General features: G+C 42.8%; 1 protein-coding gene and 1 non-coding gene across 2 annotated transcripts in view; one reads left to right on the top strand and one right to left on the bottom strand.

Moving 5' to 3' along the window:
- LOC113584193 (cilia- and flagella-associated protein 46) overlaps positions 1-10,705 on the bottom strand; it is a 47,049-nt gene that overhangs the window by 20,722 nt on the left and 15,622 nt on the right. The window contains exons 20-39 of the mRNA XM_027020963.2: positions 10,251-10,394; positions 9,275-9,385; positions 8,862-9,043; positions 8,305-8,436; positions 7,705-7,870; positions 7,316-7,376; positions 6,800-6,941; positions 6,376-6,559; positions 5,891-6,041; positions 5,756-5,800; positions 5,369-5,592; positions 4,144-4,266; positions 3,697-3,858; positions 2,765-2,913; positions 2,492-2,590; positions 1,929-2,004; positions 1,642-1,803; positions 1,314-1,514; positions 461-567; positions 189-371 (exon numbers count right to left, since the gene is read on the bottom strand). Of these exons, the coding sequence (XP_026876764.2) occupies positions 189-371; positions 461-567; positions 1,314-1,514; positions 1,642-1,803; positions 1,929-2,004; positions 2,492-2,590; positions 2,765-2,913; positions 3,697-3,858; positions 4,144-4,266; positions 5,369-5,592; positions 5,756-5,800; positions 5,891-6,041; positions 6,376-6,559; positions 6,800-6,941; positions 7,316-7,376; positions 7,705-7,870; positions 8,305-8,436; positions 8,862-9,043; positions 9,275-9,385; positions 10,251-10,394 (2,804 nt within the window). The remainder of the gene's footprint in view (positions 1-188; positions 372-460; positions 568-1,313; positions 1,515-1,641; positions 1,804-1,928; positions 2,005-2,491; positions 2,591-2,764; positions 2,914-3,696; positions 3,859-4,143; positions 4,267-5,368; positions 5,593-5,755; positions 5,801-5,890; positions 6,042-6,375; positions 6,560-6,799; positions 6,942-7,315; positions 7,377-7,704; positions 7,871-8,304; positions 8,437-8,861; positions 9,044-9,274; positions 9,386-10,250; positions 10,395-10,705) is intronic.
- On the top strand, positions 7,028-7,098 carry trnag-gcc. Its single transcript has one exon. It is a non-coding gene; the product is annotated as a tRNA-Gly (tRNA).

Genomic DNA, 10,705 nt, shown 5'->3' with positions numbered 1-10,705 from the left:
CAAGGCCATCTTAACTAGTATGGTTACACCATATGTGCTATATTTATATTTTATTTAACCATACTTAACAACTATTAACAAGGAATATACTATAAATATTAAGTACATTTTGGATATAGTTTAGAGCATGCAAAAAGACCAAAGAGATACAAAGTCAGCAGAGAGGGATTAAAGCTGGTGTTCTGGACCTCAGCGTGTTTGCCTGCTCGAGAGTGGCATGTGCAGCGTGTGTCCTGTAGCCGTGGTGGAGCAGCACCGCCGCACTCTGTTTCAGGGTGTCACGCAGCAAGCTCAGTGCCTCCACTGTCTCAGCGTTAATGGCCTGGCTGTCATAAGCAGGCATCAGCGTACCACGACACAGGAGCGCGCCTCTGCAGAAGATGCGAGTGAGACAGAGACGTGGCAAGCGAATGCAAACGAGCACGCACACGCACGCACGCAAACACACACACACCCTTACGTGGCCTGTAGTGATGCGATGTAGAAATGGAGGACTGGAGCTCGATTCTGACGTTGTTTCAGTGCTGATGTAAGAAGTTCCACGGCTCTGTCTGTGATCTGGCACACCTGTGAAATGGAGACACTGTGTTCCGAGCTGATTTATTCTCCTTCATTAATTCAAATATATATGGACCTAGTTTAAGATACAGGTGTATGCACCCCACTAATAAAATTATAAATTATGCATTATGTAAGGGATTGTGTACAACCAGATGGTCATTTTCAGAAAATAATTGGTCTCACATTGCCCTAAAGGGATTTATTTCATGATAATGATCCCAGTTCTTCCATTATCCTAGTTGATACATGGCTACTTTCCAAAGAAATAATTAATCTGAAAACAAGGCTTGCTTAGGAAAACAGTTCATCAACATTAAATAGCAATTGCATACCAGTGCAAACACCAGCAGAATAACCTATTTAGCGTTAATATTAATTTAAATTTACATTTATGGTAAAGTAAGTCAAGGTGAATGGAACTTTTGGAATGTTCGCATTAATGGCCTTTAAGCAACAAGTGTTGACAGAATAATACAAGCAATGCAAAACTGTTGCAGGAGCCATGCAGGTTTTGCCTGATAACATATATGCCTCTTGACCTTTCACATGTAAATAGGCTACATCTAGTGAGTCTCTTATATACTCAGTAATTCGTCTTCGCAGTGGACCAAATGCTACACAAGGTTCATAGTTAGATAAATAGCTAAATATGTTTTTATTTAAATTTGCTACATTCATTTTTAATGTTTACTGGTGCTTTTACCAGTTGGACAAACAGCACAATGATGTGTGCATTAATGTCTAAAATAAACCTGTGTGTAGGTGTCCTCTCCCCCAATCTCTGCTATGGTGTTCAGGAGGGTCTGAATGAGATGGTACCAGAAGTCGTCATCCCCACCAATCTCTTGAGCCTGCTCCAATAAAGCAAGGGCTTGACCATGCTGCTGCTCGTGATTGGCCAGAACAGCTAGTAGGTGAAAACACTTAGCCAATGATGTTTGGTCTCCAAGTTCCTAGGGATAGACAGGGATTTTTTTTTAATAGGAGCGTAAAATGAAGCGTCCACTAATACCCAGCTGGCGGGACCTCTGGCCAAGCCACAGAAGAGTGCTTGGGCAAACTGTGTGTGTTTTCTCTCACCTTAGCCACCAGGCGAGCTTCAGCCAGCAGGCTCCTAGCAGGATGGTAAAGGCCCATGCTGAGACATGCAGCAGCCTTGTCCAGCCACAGCTCCTGCAGGGAGCAGACAGAGAGCTTCCTCCTGGACCCGCTGCCTTCAGCAGCAGCCCGAGTGGGAGCTGCCTGTGGACAGTAGACATGATTGTTACTCCTCTGCTTTGAAAAGTCACAGGGAGGGACACAGAGAGGCAGATGTTTGCCTTTTAGGCAGTGCCCTTTTCAGTACTGCCATATTGAAACAAACTAACCTCATTGGTCTTGGTGGTTTTAGATTCTGTTTGATATCTATGTTTTTCCCTCTGGAAAATAATTGCCTTTCGACACCTGAGAACACAAAGATGTTCTGCACCAACATTTATTGACTGAGGATGCATGGTTCATGGCAGCTTATTAACCAAGGTTATACACATTAACCTACTCCATCATCTTCAGTGATGCCATTTTTACACGATCATGCTGGTGTCAAGCCTGACATGTGCTTCACAACCCCAGCATAGGACCAGAATGGCATGCCTTTCTTTCACACTACCTTATTTGAAGTCACAGTCCTTTATTTCCAATTACAGGTGTTCACATTACATAACACTCTACAAAGATACTTGTTGCACCACATTTAAGATGCATCTTTTTAAAGGCCTTTTTTTAACGGAAATCTGTGCCTTTCATTGCTATGTGTGGCACATTAGGTAATCATACTCTAAAGGGGACATGCATCATAGACTGAGCTATCTCTGTCAGGTTAACCCACTTAAATACTAGACTCCGCCATGTATCAGTACAATGCAAACACCACGTGATGTGTGTCTCTCACTCCATCTGTTCATGTTCAGGAATACGGGCCAAGCTCAGTAACGTTTCTCTGTAGGGTGATAAAGACTCAAGCCCCAGATCACAACAGGTCTTCACTATTCTGGAAAGCAATAAAAATAAAGAAATCAAATAAGATGCACAGGATTTGCGCAGTGATAAAACACACCACACACTAAAAGGCGAGACACAGAGACACATGCTGAGGAGACGGGACAGGGGGCAGACAGAGGTTCGCTCCTGCACGAATGTCCCTGCGAGGGACAGCACGCCGTACCTCAGGCGGTAAAGGTCAGAGTGGCTCTTGCTGAGTGTGAGGTCATGGGCTATAACTTCAGCCAGGTGCAGAGGTGGCAGGGTCAGTGGGGTCAGAAAAACAGACTCCAGTTCCCTAACCAGCACATCCAGGCAGAACAGAGTCCGGCTCTGGAAGCGCATAAACACATGTGGTTGTCACTTACTCTGTGTTCCCTTACCATGGATTAAATCTAGTCTGGGACTACATTGCAGTGCCACTGGTGAACCATCACAGGATTTTCTTTTTAGTGTAAGCTAAAGCTTAGGGTCTGGAAAGGTGGCAAATCAACTAGTGAATCCTTTTCTACTTCTCTACATTGCCCACAGTGATGCAGACTGCGGTACCACTCAGGATCATGACGAGTCTGACACCAATACAAATGACAAATGTATTTAATACATTTACTATAGCCATACTCAGGGAGTTGAGAATAACAAGGTGACAACCCTCTTACTTTCTAAAACACAGAAACAGGGGTCTTATTGGGGCTCAAATCTCAAAATTCAAGTGTCATATAAAGGAGCAGATTTAAGATCAATATTCTGTTGATTATATTTTGTATTTTTTATTCGTACATAGTTTTTAAAACATTTAGAAATTGCATTGTACCAATTGCTGGTTTTGACTGATCCATGTATCTAGAGGGCACTGTCTTTTCCTGTGAGACTATTAAGCCTAAACAGGTTCAGTTCAATGCAGCAGATTGATGGACTACTTTCACTTTTACAATACTTAGGCATAAAAGTCAGCATTCCCACCTTAACCACAAGCAGATTAACATTAGTGATCACAGAGGGGATCCACGTAAAACTTGCCTGCTCTGCCAGGTATTTGATCATATGCTGATTAAGAGACTGGAAACAACTAAGGACTGATAAGACCAGCACGCTCCCTGGTGGAGAGACACTTACCTGCACCCTGATGCTGTGGGTGTTGATGGTGTGAGGGCCACTGTCTTGTCTGAAAGCCTGACGGAGCTCCTCAGGGCACTCAAACTGTGCCCACTCCTCTGGGCTGGAGGGCAGGGAGGTGTCAGAAACCAAGCCTCTGGGCTTCTTCTCAGCAGGAGGTGGCTGGATAGGACAGGATGAGGGTCTATGTGTAAATGTATGCCATGTAAGCGACCTTTCGTCTGTGAAAGGCGCTATATAAACTGAACTTAATAATAATAATAATAATAATAATAATAATATTATGTGGTGCTTAACTACTCTTAATGTATTTTAACTAATTAATAAAATAACTGATATTTCCTGTGTGTTGTGTAGTAGTGCCCCCAAATCCTATTTTGTATGTGGTTTAATACCCTGACATGTTTGCAAAAAATTATTTCAAATCCCAAATGGTAGGAGCCAAACCTCTTTAGATGTCTTGCTTTTCTCCTTTTCTTTTTTGGTACTGCCTGCTGACACAGGTGGAGCAGGAAAACGGGGATTCGGCAGCATCCCTTTGATGACTTCTTGTGCAGTTTCCATGGACACCTGCAATGAATGCACAAATTCAGAGGGCAGCTTCACTAAATGGGAAGACTGCGCACTTCTGCACCTTCAAAAAACCTACACTCTTTACAAGACATTGGCTTAATGTGATCAGCCCCTGAAGAAGCCGTAGCACGCCCAATGTTCAACACAGATTAGAGGGCAGCACGCAACTAATTGTACAGTAACGTGGTTTTTATTGTTTTGATTTTGTACTCCAGCACACTGGATTTGAAACAAGATGAAGGCAAAAAGCCACTGAAACAGCAGAATCTGGGCAAAAAAATGGGCCAAATCTAAAACAGCATAATATTAAGCTTTAAACGAACTCAACAGCAAATAACTAGAAAATTTGAACACACAGATGTGTCTGAATTTACATTTACATCTTCTCTGTCATGGAAGGCTTGCCTCCCGTGAGGCACGTGGTTTGGCCAACCACGTGCAGTGGGAGGGTCTTCGTTTGTGGCCACACCTGCACCTGATTTGTCTATGTGTGTTTAAACCCACATCAGGGTGTGCAGCGTCGTTAGTCGTTGTAGACGTAACGTGTTAATGTGGTGTATTATTGTCAATGGTACTATTAAACGTTATTTTCGTTATTATTAGTTGTATATGTGTTTATCTTCCGTATTTAATGTTAACCGTTTCTTGTTTGTATTAATCGTGTGAATCTTGTGAGTGCCGTTAGTGTTCTATGTTAATTGTTAATTGTCTTTGTCTGAGTCTGTGCGTCCTGCCCCTCACCCTGCGGCACTTGGGCCACCCCGTGTTACATTCTTTTAGTCTCCTTAGTCTTTATGTATAAGAAGATTATGTAAATTAATTTCCCTCTTTCCAGTTTTTACACTCAATGGTTCACTACAGTGATGAGCAGTGACGAGCTAATGGTTCCACATGTCTCTGGAGTTCATTTATTTAATTCTAATTTTCTAACCAATGATTGGTTGTTTAATTTATAAATGTAATTTGTAAATTTAATATGGGGTGTGGCCCCTTTTTTGGCCAAGAATGTCACAATCACCTTGCATTTCATAATACCTATGACTAAATTCATACATAAAGAAAAAAAAGCCACAAGGCTCTCCTTGTGGTGTGTCTTAACCTGCCAGATCTGCACCACAAAGCAATGAGCCAGCAGCAGGTTCTTCTGGTGTTGGGGAGACTCTCTGGACTCCGTGAGGGCCAGGAGTGTGTGTGCTTGCACCAGACCATCTAGATGCCGCACCACCCTTGGCTGTGACAGAGACAGCCCAGGCGTGACGTCCTTTACGTCTAGCTTAGACAGGTGGCTTTCGGACATCACACTTTTGGGCTGCCCAGGGGTCTCTAACAGGAACAAATATACTATTAGAGGCAGTCAATGGAAAGAATATGAAAGCGAAATAATATGCAAATCATTTTGGGGATTTTCAACAAGACAGGCTCTGTAAAGGGAATAAAGGGGATTATGTTTCATTGCAAGAATTTGTGCATCTTCGAGCTTGTGTACCTGTATCAGGAGGCTGCTGTGTCCCTCTCTGCTCACTGGCCCCAGCTATGTGTCATGCGATAAACATGCATACGATGAGTGCTTGCACGCTTATACATTTGTATTATGATAAGTAATTGGACGGAGATGGATTACCGAGGTTCTTGCTGGGCTTCAAGCTGGCAAGCAGGATGTCTATGGCTTGCTGAATTTGCTGCTGTGCGTCAGCCACAGGGAAATGGTTACAGTACAGCCACTGCCCAAATTCCAGCAGGATATCCACCTTCTGCCATTGATTATCAGTACTCTGGATCATAGTCACAGCACAAAACACAACCTGTATCAAATGCTTGCACAATATCAATAGTAAATCTTATAGCTCCGTTTTCAAAGTCTAATGACCATGGACAGTATATATTAGCTGTAAAGGACAGTACATTTGAATGTCCAGTAGATGTCACTGTCATTACATAAATGCACTGAACGCTTTAAGCAAGTGCTCATTTTAAGCAAAAAGGAACATTTTATGAGTTTCAGCATCTGAAACAGCTGCTCTATATGTTCAATAGATATTGTCAGGCTACACATGTGGACACTGTGTATTCTTGCTCTCTAGAGCTGTACAAGGTGACCCCCATTACCTGTAGTGTAGTGATGGCTTTCTGGTAGCAGGCCAGCTGCTGCTGGGTGTCTCTGGAGGAGAGAGCGACACGGTGCCACATCAAAGCACAGGCCAGCTCTCCCTCCTCTGAACACATCTGCACGTCCAGCACAATGCTCTCTCCTAGCTGAGCTTTAACCAGCACCCGCTGCTTATAGAGGAGTCTGCAAATAAGAAAAAATTGAAATAAGATGTCTTTTCTTCTGGTCCATGGTACAGCACACGATCACAGTACAGCAACACAGTGCGCAGGACTACAAAGTGCAAATGCACAAAAGTACCCTCTGAGTACTTAATAATCAGTAGATTAGCAATATAACCGATAGGGGCACTAGACACTAGATGCTGTTAACGATTAAGACCATGTCCCAGTAACATGCATTGATCTGGGCAGTTAAACTCACAGTCTATGGGGGGTGCGAGGAATGTCTTTGATGGCCTGGTCCAAGAGCTTCAGGCCACCCTTCCAGTCACCACTGTCTGCATAGATATGGAGCAGCACATTGTACATGGCTACTCTCACTGCCAGGTCATCACCAGCCCTGCCTAGGGAGGAAGAAAGACAAAAAGAGTATGAGTGAGTGATCGTTTTCCTGCTTAAACCGAGAGGCCCCTTTTCTGCTTTCATGAGAGCATTGGTGGTTCAGTGGTAGAATTCTCGCCTGCCACGCGGGAGGCCCGGGTTCGATTCCCGGCCAATGCAGTCATGTTTTTTTTTTTTTTTTTGCATTTTGCTTGTGACAGAGAGGTTTGATTTTTACAACACAATTTGGACACACATTATCTGATGTAGAGCACTTTAATACAAAACTTGACACCAACAAGGCCAACAACATGTTTTTCTCCTAAAGAAAGTTCTCAATATAAAGGTTTTCATTCCCTTTTCTGCATGACTAGGCAGCATGTTCACTGTAGCTTACTGTCAGCGTCCAGCACTGAGGTCTGTGTCTGCTTCTGACTGTTCACCTCCTTGTCCTTCTCCTGTCCACAGAGTAGAAATGTCTCAACACTGATCTTTATGATCTCTGAAGGCACATATGCTCACATATGATGAATAATTAATAATGAACAGTGCCAATGAAAAGCAGCCAGTAAGAATCAGAAAACTATACTTCAAAAAAAAAAAAAAAAAAAAAAAAAAAATCCAGTCTAACAAATTAATCAAAGAACTAATTTTGACTATTGATACTTGCATGTTATTTTGCTAATTACTAGATAATGATTGTATAATAATTACAACATAAGTTAAACATTTGGCGCTAATGAGAAGGCGGAGGTGTTGAGGTGCTGTGGAGTGTGAGGTATTTACGGTGGCTGGTCGAGGGTAGGTGTGAGCTAGGGCCCTCAGGATGAGCTCCAGTGGTTCCCGCAGCTGCTGTCTAAACTCAGGAGTGGCTAGCTGAGGGAGGCAGGCGTTCCAGTAGTGCCCAGCTGCAGTCCTACACAGAGGCCAGCTGCCCGCCCGCTCAGCGTAGCTGCACACACAGCACAGCATGGCGGAGTAGGGCACACCATGCCAACAAACAGGATGGAAAACACCAGAGGCACAGAGAAAACGCTATGATGACTGATAGGATGTATATAATGTGCAAAGTCGAGACAAAGTCAATGTTTTCTACTCCTAACTTCAATTCATTTCAACTGTTCTTGTACAAAAATAAACAGTATAACAAAAATGTAGTTATGTCAGTGTCAAGGCACGAAGTAAATGAACATTAAACATATTATTACTTCTGAAGCCCCAATAGAAGGTGAGTTTATTCTATTAGTTAAGTTCATGGATTCCCCCTAAATTGTGACTTAGAGTTCTTTTCAATACTTTTATTAATCTCTGTTCATACAGCTTTAGCTGCTGACATAGCTGAGTACATAAGTTGTTCTCTGGACTAGATGTGCTTGGTAGACTGACCTGATGCTGGACTGGAGCATGCCAAGCGCGCCTGTGTAACTGGCAGGATGGCCACTGCACTGATGAAGCATGCTCAGTCCTCGCAAACACGTGGCGCTGCTCAGCATCTCCAGCACTGCTCTAACACTGTACCTACACACACAGTCACAGAAATTTCAGATTATCCTAGTGTAAATGAATCAATGTTTGCTGAAAACTTTTTTTTTAAAACAGCCTCATGTAACAAGCCAGTATGTCATTTAACATGTTTCTGTGATTTGCCTAATGTGTGTAAATTAAAAATTGCTTAAACATAAACAGATTATATAACATGAAAACACGCAAATATCCAGGACAATGCCAAGTAGTCACATGAACGGTGATTTCTTGTATGGCCACTGGGTGGCAGATTTGCTATTTGCTTCTGTAATATTTTGCACTATTTTTCTGTGTAAAGAACATAGATTACTTCAATTTTAAGCCTGTTTGACTTTGATAGGCTTATACAACCAACTGAGATTTATATGTTAATGCTCCTCTTCATATGTTTTCTCCAACATTGCTGTGAAAGCACGTACAGCGTACACACTGTGACCTTTGCGCTATGAATGGCAGCATGCTCTAGCTGCAGTGCATTCTGGGTACAGGTCATGATGAGGTCATGATCCGGGATCTGGTGGGCAAAGTGGGCAAGCTGAGACCACACATATAGCGCCGCTACCGGATCAGGCCACTTACAGTCTGACGCCATTCGCACCAGCTGTTACAGAGACAGAGGGAAAGTTTAGAAATGAAGACAGCAAAAAACAAAGAGCATTAGAATGGCAAAGCTATTGTGTGCAGTGTTACTGTACTGTACTGTACAGTTAGCCCATTAAACAACCTGATAACTCGAAAAACAAGAACCACACTTGGTGAAATATATTAGATGAAATAACTACAGTAATGGCAGCCAAACTGACCCTCTTTAATAAATCCCAGTAGCTCATACCGTAGCAAGACTGGGTACAGTGAACTCCAACAGCATGGGGCTGCTATTACACAACACCATCTCCACTCCAACCAGCACACGGGACATGGCGGCCACTGCCTTGTTTTGACTCTGAGGAACGGCACACAGACACTTACTGGATCATGGTCACACACTCCTTCGCCCCTAGTCCTAGTACTCATTTACAACACTACAACTCCCAGAATCCTGAGTACAGACAAGGAGAATGATCATCATCACACACACATACAAACACACACACACAGTCCGTTCCTCATCACCGGATTACTGCTTACACCTGCCTATTTAAGCCTGTCTATTTGTTTTAGTCTTTGTGAAGGAATGTGACTACTTCCAGAGTGTTTCTGTCCACTGCCTGTTTTTGTATTGACCCTGCATTGTTATTCCATGGTTTTTGCCTCTGCCTTACCCCTTTTGGACTTGTCTGCCTGCTTTGTTTGCTGCTGGTTTCTGACTCAGACTGTCCTCTCACTGCAATCTTGATGTTCCCTTGGCTTGGTAATTTGTTTGTGTTGGTTTGGACCATTGCCTTGACCATTTTGTATTGCCCTTCTGAGAATAAGCCTGCCTCAACTTTAATCTGCAAGTGTCTGGCTAATTTGGTATCATTATAATCACCATATGCACAACTGCCTCCACACTGCACTTTTCTTTGTTAGGATTCATAAACATAAAAATTTGTCTTGTTTAATACAAATCCTTTAATACTAAAACATAACATGAACTTCTACAACCATAATTATGTTAAGTATAGTTGGATGTTGCTGTCAAACGAGTCCTATACATCTAAAGTAAACATATCAAACCTGATGAAGACATTATTAAATTATGTAATTTATGAGGTGGAAGAGCAGGTTGAGCCCCATTTATTATAGAGTCACAATTTGACCAAATAATGCAGTACATCACTTATGATAACTCTACAATGACAACACATTACTGTCTTCTCACTCACCTGATCATCAGTGTCGAGTTTTGGTCCAATCTGCTGCTGCAGCAGGCGTTTAGTACGCACCCATGAGCTAATGACCTGCTTCCTGACCATGATGGGCACCCTCTCCCCGTTCCCATTAGACAGCCGCAGCGCATAATCACACAGCTACAAACCAGACAAAACATCAGCATCCACCTGTCCCAAAATAAATCCCTCTATCCATCACTATTCTCATTTCATTCATCCATCACTTTGAGTCCCTGCCATTCATTCATGCCTGTTTCTGTCCACCCCTGCTGTGACATCAGGTGGTATTGGCAGTCCTGCAGGGAGACTCAGCACATTCAGACTCACTGGCTCTCATTTTCACTGCTCACTTCCAGCTTATTTGCAGCATTTGGACTATCAAGTCTGCACTCTCTCAGCATGGATTTAGGAAAAGGATAAAGCTGAGGCCAATTTAATAGATCATCTTA

This window comes from Electrophorus electricus, chromosome 11 (assembly GCF_013358815.1).
Source record: "Electrophorus electricus isolate fEleEle1 chromosome 11, fEleEle1.pri, whole genome shotgun sequence".
In the NCBI taxonomy this organism is placed as follows: Eukaryota; Metazoa; Chordata; class Actinopteri; order Gymnotiformes; family Gymnotidae; genus Electrophorus; species Electrophorus electricus.
This window is presented reverse-complemented; position numbering and strand designations above follow the sequence as displayed.